Raw genomic sequence first — 19,152 nt, forward strand, 5'->3', positions numbered from 1 at the left:
GTGGAAATGCTGCTGGGCCAGGGTGGAGTGCTGCACACCAAGCTATCCCCTGAGCAAAGGGACGTTTGGGATGGTGGCGGGGGAAGCATGCCCTGCTCTGCCAGCACAGCCTTCCTCTTGTTGTGCTAGCCATCGTGCAGTGGTGAGGGTGGGGGGAGGCCCCAAAACTCAGCTGTCATTCAGACTCCCTTTGATCCCTTTCCTGCTCCTTGTTATCTTCTGTGTGGAGAGAGGATCCCACATTTTTGGCTGGAGGGAGGGGCAGAGGGCCGTGCAGGTAGGAGGAAGGTATATCCTCTGCCCTGAGCTCCCACAGAGAGTGCGGACAGAGGCATGTGTGGGATGGGGGACAAACCTGAGCACACCACAAGGTGAGAGGCACCCCTGTGTACCCATCTCCAGGCAGGATGGCCCTGCCACAGGTCTGTGAGCACTGCTGGCAGCACATTCCACCAGAGCCATGGGAGATGGGCTGGTTCCTGCCAGATCTGCATGGATGGCCCCAAGGAGGAGTCTGATACCACCAGCCCACCATCCCAGTCCTCTCCTGTCTCAGCTTGCGTCAGCAGTGTCTGGGAGACAGACTGAGGTCTTTGGACGGGTGGTGACATGGGCACCCTTGCAAATGTGCCCTGCAGCCAGGCTCACGAGGGGTTGTTACTTTTAGGTGCAATGAAAAAGGTCATTTGGAAGCAGATCTCAAAATCCCTCATGTCCTGCAGCTTCTTGTTTTGTGGCTTGGCAGAGAGCACCTTGCTGATGATATGTCTGCTCCAGAGGCACTTTCCATGACTAGAACTACAGCCCCTACACCCAGCAGTGTTCTAGGCAGGCCACAGGAGAGACTTCACTATGCTGTGGTCTTCTGACTCTGGAGGCTTGATGATCTAGCCCCTGAATGATGTGTGGTCACCATATGGAAGACAGGTTTTTTTGGGAAGATTAGAGCTCCTTAGACAACTAGGTTTGTGCCAGTCTGGGTTTTTGACTTTTTGATGACTATTTTTGCTGCAGAAAGTTGGCTGTTTTTTCTTTGAAGCCTTACATAAATTTCATTTGCTTCCTCCTAGCTAGTGATTATGGCACAATTTTTCTGGCATGTGATTGCTCCACCCCACCTCAGAGACATCCTTGTTCTGGCTGGGATCGGGAAATCCCTCGTCATTGCAGGGTGTGAGCACCAGCTGGCTTGCCCTTGCATAGATATGGATCAGAAGGCAGTGCCAAATGCTGCCAATTAGGAATTGCTCCTAAATTTAGCTGTCCATGCTGTGCAAGTGGAAATGGCAGTTCAAGGGACAAACCAATGCAGTTGTCTTGGTATAAGGCTAATGAGATGTAAAGCACTTCTAGAACTACACTTTCAGGGTGAAAAAGCACTGCTTAAATACGCTTTGTTTTTCCATCCTCATTAAGAAATCATTATTCTGTTGCCCTCATCATTATCAGAGATGTCTTTGGGAGACTGGCAGTCTCTTCTTGCTTCCCTCCCTCCACCCCACTTTAAAAACATTCATTGTTGCAGGGATATATTTTTCAGGGCTGTTGGCCCAACTCCACTGCTGGTGTGTAAGGCTGATTGTCTTCAGAGGAGTTACACCAAAAATGCATTTGGCCTTTTGTGCTTGAAGTATAATTGGTGGAACTGGCTAAAATCCGGGTTTGTCAGCCTCCAATTAGAGCAATATGGACATAGTTTTCAACATGACTACTGATTCAGGGTCCCTCTACTTTAGGAGTGCAATTCAAGGTTCCTTAAACTGATCTTTTCTCCCAAACATCAGAAATCTGCCTGGGGTCTCAGGCAGGGCCCACCAAAGAACCTTCAGTGAACTCACTCATATTGGTTATTTATTAGTAATTGGGTTAGGTAGCCTGTATCATTATTCACTCTGAAAAGTTATATGTATATTTTATATGGCAGCTATCAATATATTCACTTTGGTGTTGGTCTCAACCTGCATTGGAAGAGGTCTTGACCTCCCTCATCACCTGCCTGGAATGTGAAATTCCCATCAGGTTAGCGTGGATTACACTCAGAGCACCAAGATATGATATATTCCCAAAGCATGTTCCCACTGATATAACTAAGCAGTTTGGATCAGATGCTTATCTGATAGAAATTGGCATAGCTTCTCTGAAGGCAAGAGGGAAATGGACCCTATTTTGTAATGGCTGTAGCCCTGCAGATGAGTTTCCAAAGATTTTATCCGTGGCTGTTAAAGATCCTCTGTGGGGAGCATTTGTACAGCTGCATCTTTAGGACTGTGTGACCTCTAGCTAATCTCACAAGAGGCCTTTTCTCAAGAGCAGCCATACTAAATGCTCCCAAAAGGATTGAAAAATAAATTCATTAAAGCCATGTGAGCGTTTTTCCTCATCAAACACCTTCCAAGCATCCATCCCTCTGCAGTACCTGCAGTGGCAGTTCCCATCCCTGGTCACAAGCCCCTGCCAGCCCAGCCCAGACCCTACACTTGCTGCCCATGGCCTTCAGTGGCCGTGAGAGGCTGGAAGCGAACGCCCACGTAGAAGACCTGGTACCGGTGCTTCCACACCACAAAGCACATCAGCAGGCACACCAGGGCTGCCACCAGGTTGAGAGCCATCTGCAGAAGGAGGTACAGGCTGAGCATGCTGGTCAGGCTGCCACAGTTGTCCGCGCCCTGGTACACGAAGGTGCGGCCGAGGGGGTCTGCAGTGTCCAGTTTGCAATGGCAGGAATCCTGAATGGTGTCACAGGTGAACTTGGTCAGCTGCAAGTAGTGGTGTGCAGCAAAAGCCACTGCCAAAACACAGGCAACCAGAGCCAGGGCACTCAGGAGAAAATATAGCAGCTGAAAGAAAGGGGAAAAAAAGAAATAAACCCCCTTTTTCCAGCTTCACAGAGATGGAGGAATTCACAAGGAATGTAGCACATGTACTTTGCAGGGAACGCATACCCTGAATATATTGTCTGGGTGCTTCAACAACTGCAAGGCTCCTTGTGATGAGAAGTTCAGCAGGTCATCTCAAGAACTTGCCTTGATCTTTTATATGAGCATTGCCTTGCAGTCCTGGGGAGAGCACCAAGGAACGGGTGTGTCTGTACATCAAGAAGCTTTCTAGAGAGGGAGGGAGCATATTCCTCTCCAGTCGTACCTGCATTGACAGGAGCCATGGTCATCAGGTGAGACAAATTAGTGCCTGGAAGCTGAGCAGACTGAGCCTTAGGCTGCCATCTTACCTCCCAGGCTGTGCTGAGCTCTAGGTGTTTTTGGGACTTTGCTCATGCGTTATTCTCGGTTTGCATGTCCAAACAAATCTGATTTATACTTGCAAATCAGGTAGTGGGATGGCTGATCTCCCACTTTAGGCCCTGTGGATGCAGCCAGCCTTTTGCTTCCCAGGTCTCACTGTGGAATGGGAATGCAGATCTCCACAAAAAAAAGGGCGTGCTGTGCTCAGTCTGCTTCCAAAACCTGTCCCATAAACATGGGGAAATCTTTCACAGGCATGAAAGGGCAGCAAGCACCTTTCTTTTCCCAGTGATACAGTGTGAGAAGGACAAGGGTCTGCTCATCACCTCCACTGCTCCTCACAACAGTGGCAGCTTAAAAATAGTGTGGCTTTTATCAAAGGTAGCTCTGCAGAGTCCACCCCCACAAACACATGGAAACTGGCAGCAAGTCAGAGCCTTTGACACTCTGGGATTCACCTGAGAGCTTTGGATACCAGCACATATGGGCTTCCCTTTGCTTTTGATAGCTGGAATTGGCAGTTGCTGCACTACATACAAAATACGTGTGAATGTATATTAAAATCATGTTCTGTGTTTAGCCAAAATTGCATTTTTTGGTTCTGTTCAGCACTGTAAAAATATTTATTTTCCTTGGCATCTTATCTGTCAGACACATGGCATGGTTGGGAATCTGTTATTTTGAACAGCAGCTTCTCTCTCTCTTTCTCTCTCTTAACCTCAATACAGCAAGCAAAATATCAATATAAAAGCTTTTTTTTTGACCTTGAAACTCCTACTATGTATGTCTTGATAAAATTCACACTCCTGGTGTATTTATCTTAGAACTACACTGTGAATCAATTTTCTGTTTGGTTGCCAGCTTGAAAAAAATTATTTGGGATTATTGCAGGTCCTGAAGCACTATGTACATTTCCCCCTCATATCACCAAATTCTTACTGAAAGATCTTAGTTTCCAAGACTTGGCTGCTATTAAATTTAATTTCTTCCCCTGTGACCTTAAACCAAGGGCAGCTTCAAAATGAGGGTGGCTCTTATTAAATGCAATTACTTTGCCCCCACAGCTTTCAAGGGAAGGGTCCATGGGAAAGGTGAAGCTGGAAAATGGGGCCATCTCCTCCTATGAAGCATATAGAAGATGGAGTGCTGCTGATGATGGACTCCCTCCAAACCAAGATGTGGTAATTCATAAGTCAATGGCATTGTTTTCAAAGATGGTGCAAATATGTTCAATGGGGAAAACAGAAAATGGACAAATGTTGGTTGTTCTGTGATATAGAACTCCTGGTGGAAGTCCCTGGATACAGCCCAGCAGAAGACAGAAGCAGGCCTCCCTAAGAAATGGGATACTAAGCCAAGACTGCACCATGTGTCTGATTCTCCCTTGGCAGGCATTTTATCTAGCTAACAACTTCAATCCAAAGTCAGGACACAACAGCCTAATCTATGCTCCAGGTACAGTATGGAAGAATTTGTCTGTTGTGTTCCTAAAGGGAAGGAAATCTCAGAATCTGAATACAAAGGCAGCTCTTATGATAATCCTTGGAGGCAAAGGGGCATGCATGGGGGACACAGGCCAATTTCCAAAAAACTTATTATTCTCACAAGATGTTTGCAGAGGAATCTCTCTGTGAGCTGCTGAAAATGAACACGTTCCCAAATATCAAAGGTGAGCCAAATGCAAACACTGCCTCTGAGGAAGCACAAGACAGTGAGCGCTGAGATTCCATCAGCAGATTAATCACATGCCAGACCTGGAGGCAACTTCAGCATCACAAATACAACTGTGTGGTGGGCTCTGCCCAGGAACCAGGACTTACCACTGCAAAACTGGTTTTTAGCAGCTTCAGAGAGACAGGCACTGCAATTGCTGCTTAAATAGAAGGAGAAAAGGGAAGTGGAGAGAGACAGTATACAATGACCTCAGAGCATGGCAGCTCATCCTCCTTTGTGTTCCTCATATGAGGAAGAGACATTTTAGCAATATTTACTGGCAATAGTTGTCCTCCATGACTAAACTGAAATAAATAACAGGAAGATGGATTAAGTTCCTCATGGAAATGGCTGCTCATAATTATCAGAGGTGAAAGCAGAGGGGTTTGCAGAGGTGGATCAGGAGGCCCTTTTTGAGGGCAGTGGTGGCTCAGGCATGAGCCCCTGCAGGGAACAGGAACCGTGGTGTGTCACGGCATGGGCTGGGTGTGCGGGAGCAGAGGATGTCACTACCCCAGGCTACAGGAAGTGATCTGTCAAATGTCAGCACAGAACCCAGGAAGTCCATAGGATGGCTCAAGATTTTCCTGTGTGGCTCTCATTGGCTGTTGCTGTCCCCCTGAAGGGCACAGCCACCCTCTCTTTGGGTGGCCTCCCTTTCTCAGGGACACATGGCATGCTGTGGGTACCCACAGCAGTCTCGGGAAGGGACTTCTGCCGAAAGCAGTTCTCACACCTCCTTCTTTAACAGGATCCAGGGCTCATGCAAGTGTGAAATGAAAGAAGCAGCTGCTGAGAGGGAGGAAGGCAGAGAGGACTGCACAGGTCTCCTCCTGTTTTCCACCCCGAGGGAGTCACTCGCAGTGGTCAGAAGGTCACCTTGGGGGTTGACCCAAATTCCCCAGGCCTCTGTGTGTGTGTGTGTGTGTGTGTGTGTGTGTGTGTGTGTGTGTGTGTATGTGTGTGGTCCTCCTCTCACAGTGATCCTTGGGCTGTGCAAGGGAACTTGGGGTGCTTAATGCACTCCAGGGAAGTTCAGCCCAGATTTTCCTGCAGGATGATGCTTGGCTGATGGGAACCAGCTATCAGTGTGAGGGCAGGACCGGGGCCACAACTGGTAAGGATGGTCAGAGCGGATTGGGCTGAACCCAGCTGCAGGGCTTGATGAAGTTTCAGGCCCTCAAAGAGAAAAGAACAACCCTCTGAACAATCTGTCTCATGACTGCAGTCTTGCATCCTCAGCCTTGTCATAGCTAATGCTCGTTTTTAGTTCAGAGACAGCCTTTAAGTGAAATTCAAAGATTTGGGAAGTCATACTGGAGATGTAGATGAGTCCTGTGTGATTGAAGTCCTGGAGAAGAGTTTTAGCTCCTACTTTGTTAAAATAGGTATGAGCCTGAGCCCTTCAGACAGAAGCCCTCTTTTTTTTTTTTTTTTTTTTTTTTTTTTTTTGTCCTGTTATCCCAAACTGTGGGATAACAGCTCCCAGCAGGGACATGGGACAGGAGAGGTGAACAGGCTGGGAAGGGGGATTCTGGGGAGGAGGGTGCCTTGGGTAACCAACAGTCCATGGGCTATTGACTCAACCAGGGAGATTTAAGCTCTATTTCTGCCAGGTGATGAGGAATGGCCCATTTTACATCACTTCAGGAGCAATTCCAAAATGTCTGTTTTCCTACGGGGAACGATGGCTCACATTCCTTGCCATCAGGGTGGGTGGGAGAGACTTCTGAGCTGCCCAGCCCGACATGCCCTTCCCAACACGAGGGATGACTCCCTTCCTGCCTGGATGCCACATTCAATTTACTGCTGTGGGGCAGACAGTAAAAAGCCTGGCGTGGCAGCCCCTGCCCAGCCCAGTAACCTTCCTTGGGGGTGGAAAGGTGACAAGGGACAATGTAGAGGCAGCCACAGGGCAGGCACAATTGTTCTTCTCCCTTTTTTTCCTTTAAGTGCAGGAGAAGCTCAAGAAAGACACAAAAGACACACTGGGGTCTAATTTCTAAGGGAGGATGGATGCCAGGGTTTGAAAAGCTGCTCCTTGCATTTTGTTTCCTTCTGCCTTTTTCCAGTTAATAATCACTGTTATTTTGCGCTGCTTGTGTCGGTATTTTTCTTGGTTATTATGTGTCTGCAAAATATTAAGAGCCCTGAAAATTACAATAATAAGGAAAAATAGCCCAGGAAAAATAGTGTTATAAACAAGCGTTCTCAGCCTTGCTCTTCTAGTTGCTCACCAGTGTCAGCAAAGCAGTTTTGGAGACAAAGGTGGGGTATGGTGTAGTTCCTGCAATGCTCAGATGGGAATTTGCTTTGTGGGAGAATGCATGTCCCTGTGCTTTCCCAGTACTTACCCATTAAATATTAAACCTTGGTTTAGGTGGACTCATTTTATGCCGCCTTACTTCTTACCCTGCTCACTATCTCCAGTTAATCTACTCAAACTCTCTGAACACTTCACAAATTATTCCAGCTTTGTCTATATTCCTAAAACATGGTGAATAAAATGGTATTTTATTCTGATTTGAAATGTTATTTTAGTCTCCCTTGTATAGGATACAGTTTCTTCCTTGGCTGCCTGGAAAGTAACAGAAAACCATTCCTGCATTTCAGGTGCATTTTCTCTTCTTTTCATGTGGTCTTAAAAATATCCCCTGTATCAACTTCTTTTATTATATTTAATGACATGAGAAGAAAAAAAAAAAGCTTAAAAAATGTTCAGGTACCTTCACTGTGAACTGTGCACACGTCTTCTCATCAGGTTGGTACGAGATACAAAGCATAACAAATCCCACTAAGGCCACCACACAGACCTGCAAGGGAAGAGATGTAAAATGTGTCAAGGTTAAAAAAAAAAACCCTGCAAAACACAATTTTTTTTTTCCCCCGAAGCCAAGACACCTTTCTGTGTTTGCAGGACCATAATTCAAGAAGCAGTGTGGAAGCAAAGTCATCAAAGACACAGCACAGCAACAGCCCCCAGGATGTGTTGAGTTTTTGTCCACACAACCATCAAAAAATAGCAGAAGGTTTCTGAAGTTTGTCTTGCAAGCCCAAAGGGCACCATCCTGTGTAGCTCTGCATGCTGACAGGGTATTTATGTCACCCATTCAAGTTTTAAATCATTAAACCATGGCTGCCACTGCGTAAGAAGCAGCAGAGTTTATTGCAGAGGCTTTCACCCTCTTTTGGAGTGGACACCTTACTAAAGAAGATATCCATGTCCCCTGCAATTTGAAACTGTTTTAGCCCTGTGGCAGTAATTGCTGAAGGTTAAAAGTAATGGAAAAGTATTTGCATGCTTGTTTACTCATTTAGCCGTATTTGTTATTATTTCTGGATTTATCTGCAGGATCAGGTACTCACAGGCTGCCATTTTCCAGGTAAGAAAGGAAGTTCCTCCTCTGAGCAACTAGCCCAATGAATGTGATTTGCTTTTTTGTGTTTAGAAAATGCAGTGTGTCCCCACACTGTGCTAAGCACTCCAGCCAAGTGCCCTCCTCTCCCACTTTTTGGAGGATCAGTGAGAAAACCTCTCAGGAGGACTTAGGAACAGCAGACTGCTGCTTTTTGGCAGTTCATCCCCTGGATGGAGGAGTTGGGTACCCAGGCAACAGGTGAAGGCTCCCTGTGGGGCTGGATCTGGGCTTGAGAGAGACTGTTGGCAGCTGGAGCTGGGTTTGGAGGAGTCTGTGCATGTTTGAGTTGCCTTGGAGAAAACAGGTGAGTTGATGGCATGCATGTGTTTTTAAATGTCCCTTTAAAATCATCACACCTTTAAAAGCCAGTTTAGGTGTGATGAGCCTTAGTGGGGACTTCGGATGAGATCAGGCACTGTCCTTTCAGAGGTCCTCCCTACACGCAGGGCCAGGAGCAAGTCTTCGCCTCCCTGCTAGGAGCATCTTGGTTATAAATGACAGCTGTTAAATTCTCTGTGACAGCAGCAAGATGCTATGTTGTTTTCACCCTCTCCATTTTACTTCTGAAGTTTGGAAGAGTTTTCATTAGTTTGAGGCTCTCTGCTTTCCCAGAGCAGGGGGATTTGCCCTCTTTGGTCAGAGCCACATGTGAGCTGCCTTTGCCAAGGTGGGGCCATGCCATGGAGATGCCTGCAGGAGTGTGGGGCTCCATCACAGCCCCATCCCCTCCTGCATGCTCTGGAAGTGCTGCTCACATCCAGATTTTCAGCTCCACAGGGAGCTTGACCTGCAGTGAAAAATGCCCAGTTGTCCTTTTGGACAGTAATGCATAAATACGTTCCTTTTATAATCTGTTGCAGAAAGTATCAAACTCTTTGCATCTGCATTGCTGGTGCACAGCCCAAGGCAGCAGCCCTGCAAAGGAGAAGTACCTCCCAACACACACAAAGCCACGTCCCTCAAGAACGTGAGCAATTAGTGACACTTTTCCCCATGAAGTTTTATTTCATGTCATTTCAGTGGGACATAAATAGGAAGTATTGCCCAAGAACATTTCTAAAGAATGCGTCAGTATTATTTACTCCTTTCCATGTCATGTGTATTTATATTCTGGTCCTGTGACTTACACACAGCCTCCAATTTATTTGTTTCTTTCTTTTTATTGTTGACAGCCGTAGCTGACAGGGTTGTCTGGGGAAAAAACAACCTTTCTTGTCAAAGGTCCTTTAGTGCTGGGTTTTTTTTGCCCTGCAGTGCTTCTAGGTGACTGAACCATGTTTTATTTCACAGGATTAATTGCCTATGTCCTTGGTCCCTTGCACCATATATTAATCTTTTAATTCAATTAACATGCCCATAAAACTTAAATCATAAGAAATCCTATTGTGGATAATACCCAAATGATAAACTCCCCCAGTGCTAGTAATGGCTGAAGGAGAGAACCTGCAGCAAGAACTAAAAAAAAAACCCAAAAAACCAAAAAAACCAAAAACCAAAACAAACAACCCCCCCACACACAAAACAACAAAAACAAAAACAAACCAAAACAAAACCAAAAAACCCCACCTTAAACACACTGTCTTAACATCATATCTCCAAAATTCATGACAAATCATAGGGGCTCCTCACATCAAAGCTGGACCTAAATATTTTCAGGATCTGGTGCTGAAGGATCTTGTTATGAGCAATAAATCAAATTTGCTTTGCTTCAGCAACACTAGTGGGCATTTACACTTGCATGGACCGAGAGCCAGATTTGCCTCCAGGTGACTGCCATGAGACATCATGGGACTGTTCCCACTCCCTCCTTCCCCTTCCATTTAACCACAGAGGGCTGACAGGGCTGCATTCATTTCCGAGGGCAGAGACCAATGCTGGAATTTTCTCTCTGCCATCAAGTGCCTTGGACAGCTTTTGCAAAACTCCTGCTGGCTTCACACGTGGCAGGATCAGACCTCCCTCTTCAGAAAGCTTCCCATACAAAGGGCTATCACTTAAAAGCAGCTCCACTCCTGCACATGCTTTCTAAAGGTCCTCTGAGATTTAAATAATATACTCAGGGACACTTGAAGAGGCACATTTGTAGAGAGGTATTTATAAAGGATTACACTGGGTCAGGATTCCGGCAAATCTTGGCCAGGATATTTCAGAAAGCTTAAGCATTTCTTTTATAAGAATACAGTAATATATATATTTTTTTTTTTTTGTTAAACCAGAGATGTGTGTTTTTCTAAGTGGCAGTAAAAAAATAACGTGGCTGAGAATTATGACCCACATATGTTTAACATTTCAGCTCTTTAAAGGTAAATTCACTCCTTGGAAGAAACCAAAGTGTGGAACATTATATAGGAAACAGCTCTACGCTGCTATTTTATACATTATTAATAGATCAGCTTTGAATTACACCTGTGAAGTGTAACAGAATAACTATAAAATCCACTGGTAAGTATTTTTTAGGAGCCTCTAAGTAACTATAACAGCTGCAGGCATGTTACAGGTGCTGTTGATGCTGATTGCTAGGCAGCATTAGGTAATCCCACATCCTGGTGCTACAACAGCCACTGCCACATCCCAGCGTGAAGCACACATTTCCCATGCCTTATTGACTGAGCACACAACATAAAATGCAATTGAACCCACTTCAGCACGTGCTTGCTACCAATCGATGTGCATTTGTTACGCAAATGAAACAGATTCTCTGAGACCTGCAGGATGGCACTTAATTAGATCAGCTCTGGACAACTGTTACCCAGAAATCCAGGAATTTGCATTTCTGTGCATATTTCAACTCAAGTTTATTTCAAGATCTTACTTCAAAATTTCCATATGGACAAACACACCCCTTGCTGAATAGGTAGTGACGTGAAAGGTTATCCAAGGGAAGAATTTAATTTTGGAAAGCACTGCCTAGAAAAAGACCCAAATGTGATACAGAAGTATTTAGGAAAGGTAGAGATTTCATTTTGCTTAAGGCACACCCTGTGAAATCTCCCCAGTTCACAACCCAGGAGAACAGCTGAAGAACTTAAATATTTAGGCTGTACAAAATTTTTAAAATATTTCTTTTTGGGGGGAAGCAGTAAACATTCCTCCCATTGGACAGGAACACCTCAAGGCCAAAAAAGGACTTAAGAATTGGGGTTTTTTTAAGCCACAATCAAAATAGAAGGAGAAAATTTCCAGCTTGCTCCCACCCCAAAGAGGACAGGAACCTGTTGTCGTGTTATTCCATCTGCTCCTGCAAGGATTCAGCACAAGGTGTATGAGGAGCACAAGGACACCACGTGGTAGGGATGAGGAAGGTTGGGTGTAATTAGGGGAAATAAGAACACATAGGGCACAAATTTCTGCTGTGGTTTGCAGTCATTATCTTTGCACACTGACATATTCATGTGGTTTGCTTTATTCCGACAGATTTCAAAACCACAGATTGCTCTAATCTGTCTCCATCTCTCCCTCGTATGCTTGTGAAACTGGTTTTCCTTTTGTTATTGCTACAATTTTAGCCCAAATGTAGAATAGGTGGTTTTCTCCAGCAAGCTACCTCCTACCCAGAGCATCTTGAAAACCTTGGCTGGTAAAGCAGGAGGGTTGGGAACATCCACCAAGAAATGAAGGCAGGAGACAAAAACCTGGCTGTAAGGAGCATCTTGGGCCTGTGCCACATCACAAGGCAAATGCTGCAAATGCTCACAAAGACACAGTATAGCTCTTTGTATGGGGTCTTCGTCAGCGAGAACCTCCTGCCACAATTTTTAGGGGCAGAAAGCAAACACACTGCAGGCCAAAACCACTCCCAGGTACACTCCATTATGGACAAGTTATTTTGTAGTTGCTCACTTGGAGATGCTGGGGATCTTTCTGTTTTTAGGGACACAGGTAAAGAATGATCTCTTGCAGCTGTCTCTGGAGTTTGTGGCTCTCCCTCACAGGTGATTCTTGGCTGATGGTTCTACCACCTTATCAGATAAGGCAAGGCTTAGCTCCCATCTACACCTTTGGAGAAGCTGCTTTATCCACCAAATCTAACAATCCCACTGCACACAGATTTTGATGCAGGAAAGAATCTGCCCCTGTTGGCTTTGCCATTATAACCTGGATCACCTCTGGTGCCAGACATCTCTACAGGCTGCTGCAGACAGCAGCACAGAAGTTCATTGGTTTTATGAGGTTTGAGGAAGCTGTGATGAAAGTGGGTGCTGCAGGCAGCTTTCACTGCCAGCTTTCATCAGCCTCAGGTCAGCCTGGGTCTCACTGTCACATGTGAAAGAAGCCAGTCTGCAGCACAGAGGCACTGTGCACTAATATTTTTTTACCCCTTACAGACTTCTTGGTAAATTTAAGGACAATTTGGTTGCATATAAGTTATTTCCAGAAATAATGGCAACAACAACAACAACAACAACAACAACAACAACAATAATAATAATAATAATAATAATAATAATAATAATAATAATAATAATAATAATAATAATAATAATAGTGACAAACATGTATATTATGGTTGCAGGCAAAGGCCATCATCATCATAGTCTAGGAAATCATTCTTTTAACAGCCATAAACCCCACAATAACTGCCCATCCCTGCCCCACCTACAGAATAAAATAATGATGTCTTTACTACAGGTCCCTTCAAGCCATGAAATAACACTGCCTGGCAGATGCACAACTTTCTCTTAAACCCTGTAAAGTCATCAAAACCCTGCAAGAGCACCCACAATCAAATGAAACACTATTTTTTCCATAACAATCTTTGCTGTTTAGGTCAGTTGCTCATCACTTGTGCTAAGGTAAGATTTCATTCCCCCAAAGGCTACAATCATTTACACAGCCAGGAGGTGCAGCAGCAGTCCACTGCTGCTCTTAAACCAGAAATACAGTTCTGGCTGAACAAACACCTGAGGGATCAAAAAAATAAAATAAAACTAAGCGTTCACAGAGCCAGGAGTGATTTTCAGCCTGAGAAGTGCAGCACGGCTGAGAGTACTTGTGAACACCACTCGTAGTTTGAGGTATGTCTGTGACTGTGAAAGCCACCATCTCCATAGTCATGAGGCTACCTCAGCTGAGGAAACCTGTTTGATATCCCTCTCCAAATTTTACCTAGGCTTTTTGCGCAAATTCCAGCCAGGAATTCTGCAGTCAAACTATGGGCTAAGCCACAGATGGGTCCAGGACTAGACCAGCCCCAGGCCAGGTATCAGACACACCTCAGGTGTGCAATTACTTCTCAAACCATTCCTTCAGAGTGTTTGAACATTTCTCCTCATCAAAGTTTTCCACTCCCGAGCAAAATGAAAGTGTGAATTTCAGTTAATCAATGCATGGGTACTCTTGGAAGATGAGATTTAAGGGCAGAGGGTTCTGAAGAGTCCTGCTCTCATGCTAAACACGGCTCTAAAGAAGCACTGGCCTCTTCTTCAAGGCAGTCCTCCCTTAAACCTTTTGATGTTTGCCCATGGCTAACTGAAGCTAGCCTGTACCAAAAAAATATGGGTGCCTGCATGACTTTTTGATGGCGCCAGGTTTTAAGAGGCACCTTCCCCAAAAAAACAAGCAAAATTTATAGAGACATAAACACTTCTGATTCCAGGTAAATGAAGGTGCTTTTTCAGTTAGAAGTCAGCCTGCCTTTTGCACCACCCAGCCCCACATCAGCCTCACCTCTCCAGGGCAGAGAAGCCAATGCTTGATCACTGATGCCAAAAAGCCACAAGCCATGGCTGCCCCTTGAGTAAAGCTCAGGGACCCTGTGGCCTGAGGAACACCTGGGGAGATGGAGAAGGGCTGGAGCAGGGAGAAGTGTCAGAGCTTCTGAGCTGGGGGCTCAGCCCACGGCAGATCTTTTGGGATGGTTTTTGCAATGAAATCAGTGACAGCTGGAGCCACAGTTGCTGCCTTGAGCTGCTCGTGAAATGGATTTTTTAAAATGTTTTTTAAAGTCCTAATTTTATGAACATCTATACATATACATTTAAAATAACTTCCTGACAGAAATAATAAACACCCTGGATAATAATTTCTGATGAGCCCTTCTGTAACTTTCTTAGCTCCCTGAGTCTGCAAAACAGGGCTGAAAAGGGAGCTTGCCCATGAAAACTCTGATACTCTTCACTTTTGATCACAGTGGAAATAATCTGAAGTAGGTTTTTCAAGGAGAAATACATCATTACTTCTTCTGGGTGTCAAAAGGCCACAAGCTAATGAAAAAGAATGAAAAAGATACCATTAATATCTACTGTCTCTGCAACAGTTTTCATCCCAGGATCTCAAAGGAAGGGGTGAAGGATGACCACTATTAACCCCACTTTGCAGGGGAAATAACAAAGTCTTTAGCAAGGTTAAGTAACTTGCCCAAAGCTATGCACCAAGCCAGTGGCAAGACACAGGAAAAACTAAAGCCCTGCACTCATGAGTGGGTTTGTGAAAAGTTTGTCCAAGCTCCTGCAAAGCAGCAAGAAGGAAGAGACTGCCAGGGAGTCCAGCCTGCAGTTTGGGGAGCTCAGGACAGATCTCACGGGCACCTTCACTGTAACTGGTTCCAGGCCAGTGAAACAAATGGTATGCTCACTGCTTTTACTGCATTTATCTGCCTGTCCTTAGCAATGGGGGAGAGGCTTTTTACAGGGAATAGGTTCCTGAAGCTGAAGCAGAAGTGGTAAATCCTGAAGGCTTTGTAGTTTCTGTCCATAAAATTTTCCTTTGGTTTCTGACTCATGCCCCACGCATTTTTGGACTAAATGCATTTTGGTTTTAAGTGGGTTTTAGCTGCTTTTCATGGAGAAATGCTCTTGGTGCAATGCAAGTTACATCATTTCCTTCTGCAGGGGCTCAGGAGGCAAAGGCTGATGCTCTGGGAAGGGAGCCCTGCAGCCTTGGAGCCCTCCTCCATTCCCTGTCAGAGGATCACTGCCCACATTTATTCCCCAGGATGGTGAACCCAATCCCTGGCTTGCTCCAGACTCACAAACCTACACAGTCAAGTTTTGAACCCATTTAATTCTGAATTCTGAAATGGGAATTCTGAATTCCCATTTAATTCAGACTGCCTTGCCTGGTTTTCCTCACTAGCATTTTCCACTGGCTGCTCCTCTAAAAACAGTTCCTTTCCATTCATGATAATGCACTGAAGCACTTGATTTTCAGCAAGAAATGGTGTCTCCATTTTGCCACTAATAAAGAAGAAGGAAAAAAACCAGCTTTCAATCAATCGGGGTCTATTTAACACACTAGCAATTTTTCTTCATTTTTCTGTCATCCTGCATTAACAGCCGTGGGGTCAAATCCAGCCTGGTGTAATTCCAAAGGAATAACACCAGGAATGAGCTTCACCCATTATATCTAATGTTGCTAAAAAGGTCTCGATAATAGATTTTTTTAAGTTCTTAATTCAGAATACTAATCAAGTACTTTAAAAAGAGCACTTGAGTGGGATGCTACTAAAACAAATATGCTCTGGTATTTTACACCACATTTTTCTGTTCTGTTGCTCATTTCTGTGTGAATATATGAGTTTTGGGAAGTCGCTTTCTGCCATGAGGTTTATTCTTGAGCATCACAAGGGTCATCCATCCCCTATGTAACACCTTCCATGCAGCCCAAAAACCAGTCCACAGGATATCCAGCCACATGCAGCTCCTAACCAAGTGTTCTCCCTCATGGACCAGTTTTCTCCAGCTCTCCAGAGGTCAGTCTTTGGCACAGTCCCCACCACAGCTCACCAGCAGCACCCTGTGACTGCACATCTGAAATTTCCAGCTCAGCAGCTTCTGGCTATCTCCACCTGATGTCCCAATGGGCACCAAGTCCCTCCATGGAGACACCACAGCACAAGAGCAAAGTAGATGCAGCACAGTGTGGCACCTGCTGCATTTTGCCCCTCAGATGTGCTTTGCACTGCTCCCATGGTACCACAGCCAGTGCTCTACACAGCCTCTGCTAGTGGGAGTCTGGGCCTGTCCTGCCCCACCTCCTCATCCTCTCCTTTCTAGCACCAATTTCCTTTTCACTTCCCTCTGACCTGGTGCCAAATCCCTCCTTCCCTTCTGCTTTGGGCTGAGGGTACAGGAGAGCAGCATGGTTGCCCAGGAGCCTGCCTGGCCACGTGCCCCCAGCAGACAGTCCCTGTCATCACCCTGAGGGTAAACAGAGGGGCACCAAAAGCCAATTTGAGCCACAGATTAATCAAAGCATGCTGGAGTGTGCTGGTGACTCAACATCTCACCAGAGTCCCCAGGTGAGAGTCACTATCTGACTCAGAGCCTAGGTGCAGTCACCCTTCCCCATGGGGCTGCCCACAGCTTGCACTGCTCCTCCCAACAGCCAAGGCACCCTGCAACATGAACCAAAACTCCCACAGTCCCAGGAAATGTTTCCCCAGGGATTACCTTGGCTGGCGAGTGCAGAACATGGCCACCAACCACAGCTGAGAGCTGAGCCTTGCTCTGAGTCAGGAATTAGCTCAGGAACACACATGGAGAATTATTCCTGATTTTCAGGGGGGAGCTCTGAAAGTGACTGAGCTTGGCCTTGGGTGGGCATCTAAATGTCACTACTGCCGGCAGCTGCTGCTAAAAACAACAGGGGTTAGAGCTCTGTTTTCAGAAAGCAGCGACTTTGGTGGGGTTTCAGGCCTCCCCAAGGGAGGCCAGCCATTTGTGTATGTCTCAGATGAATGCTGCTGGGGCACTGATGACATTCATACAGGCCAGGGGCTGCTTCATGGCTTTTCTCATATCCCTGGCTGTACATTAGTTCAGTCCAGATCACTCTTTCCCCACCTTTTTCCAGTGAAAAAGCTATTTCAAACCTGTGATAGCAACAGTGCTGTCTGGAAATGACATAATCTGACCTCCAGAATCCTCAAAATAAACAGGAGGGGTGAACATGCCACATATTGCTATTTTATCATCTATATTTCCCTCTGGTTTGTAACAGTCAAAACTTCCCAGGAGGAAATTCCTCTTCCAAGCAAGGGCAGGCTCTTGCTCCACAAAACAGCACTAAACTCTTGGATACCTCTTCAGTCAGAAGAGAAACATGAAGAGATAAGTCAGAGGAGCTCTTCCTCTGGGAGCTCAGGCCCTGCTCCTTCCACCCTCTGAAGGGATGCCCAGCAGGATTAACACAGCAAACCCCAATCAGTTCAGATGCTCAGATAATCTTCTAACAACGAATTACATTTACAGAAGACGCTCCCATAGCTGTTCAGCGCTTCAAGAAGTCTTTTCTCTAAGTACCTAAACACAAATTTATTTGCTGGGAATTCTTACAATCTGACAACACCCAGGACTGCTAACACATCAGGGCATATTTTCAGGACATATTTTCCTAAAACCTGTTGCCTAGGGAAGCAACCTGCATGCTTAATTATATCCATGGCCTATCTCAGGCTCATAATCACTGACCCTCTCCCTCCACAGGCAAACCTCACATCTCCAAGCCCACAGCTAGCAGTCACACCACAGATGGCACCACACGCCCTGTCCCCACCCCTGCAGGGGTGGCTGCTGCTGGGGAACAACCCAGGCTTCCCCAGCAGGGATGCCTCTGATTTACACCCAGCAGGACACTGCCCTCTGCCCAGTCCCTCCAGCCCACGCGGCGAGGCTGGTGTGTCACTCCAAACTTGACTTGGCCTGAGCCACGAGCAGGCCCCGGGAAGGGCTTCCTGTCCCTGCCACATCCACCTGTCCCTGCCACATCTCCTTCCCCATGGCCACGTGCAGTCAGGAGGAGCAGCGGGAAGAGGGTTAAATCCCAGCAGTTCTTCAGCACAGCACAGCCAGGAAGCTCCAGAGACAGACATTGCTCTCCTCGCCCAGCTAAAAGTTGAGAGTTACAGTTACGCTCTCACCTCCAAAACCTGATGGCTATGGTTTGGTGGGCAAAGAGGGTAGGCAGTGTAAGAAATTAACTTTTTTTTTCAGCATCACCGGGCAGGAGTTCACTGCAAAGCACAAGCTAATATATACATCCAGTGAACAGCAACCCTGTATTTTATTTCAGGTCTGTTGGGTACTGCAGGGAAGAATACGAAAGGCTGTGTTATTCTGCAGGAGCAGTTTTCCTTGAGAAAGTATAGCCAGACACTTAATCCCAGGAATATTTATAGTTAGCATAACTCAAATAGTGTTGTGCATGCAGTTGGTTAGTCTAAAGTGGAGCGTCATGCAGCTTGCATTAATGCTGGCAAAGGCACTTTATGGAAAAACAGACTTTATGCTTACAATTATCCCAGCCCAATATGGAGTGTCTCTGACTAGCAGAGAGGAACTGATGCCTGCCATAAGGAAGCCCAGCACTGTTACAGAGGTGCCTAACGCCAGCTGCAGCAAGGCAAACAGCAGCGGGAAACGGCACCCACAACAAGTGTGGGATTCCTCCTCCTGGCCAGTTTTGGGATCCCCCTTGGCTTTCTTTTGCTTCTTCTTCTTCATCTCGGACTCCTGCGTCGAGCCGGTGCTTTTCTCCCCTCCGGATGCCTTCCCTGTCTGGCTCTGGGTATTCGGGGACGTGCCGTGCCGGGCTTTCTTCTCCTCCTTTCCCATGCCGGCGGGCTTTGGGCTTTCACGTGCGTCTGTGTGTGCGCACGCCGATGGGGGTGTGAGTTTTCTGCCCCCCAAAGCTTCGCTTTGTGCCGGCTGAGTTGTTCCTGGTATTTGAATCAAGGAGGCTGAACAAATATGGAAAACATTTGGAAGCAGATTGGCAGAGGTTCGAAATGCCACATATAGCCCGGAGAAGGGGGGGATGCAAGGGGGTAGCGCACTGCCAAC

The 19,152-nt window shown here is 46.0% G+C and overlaps 1 protein-coding gene across 1 annotated transcript; it reads right to left on the reverse strand.

The window, feature by feature from the left end:
• Positions 1-1,834: 1,834 nt before the first annotated feature.
• SSPN (sarcospan) lies at positions 1,835-19,059 on the reverse strand. The gene is made up of 3 exons (XM_038154525.1): positions 18,604-19,059; positions 7,679-7,765; positions 1,835-2,837 (listed from the first exon to the last, which is right to left on the reverse strand). The coding sequence occupies exons 1-3, from the start codon at positions 18,922-18,924 to the stop codon at positions 2,472-2,474; spliced, it is 774 nt and encodes a 257-aa protein (XP_038010453.1). The 5' UTR covers positions 18,925-19,059; the 3' UTR covers positions 1,835-2,471.
• Between the last annotated feature and the right edge of the window lie 93 nt (positions 19,060-19,152).

Source organism: Motacilla alba, chromosome 1A (genome assembly GCF_015832195.1).
Source record: "Motacilla alba alba isolate MOTALB_02 chromosome 1A, Motacilla_alba_V1.0_pri, whole genome shotgun sequence".
NCBI classification, from domain to species: Eukaryota; Metazoa; Chordata; class Aves; order Passeriformes; family Motacillidae; genus Motacilla; species Motacilla alba.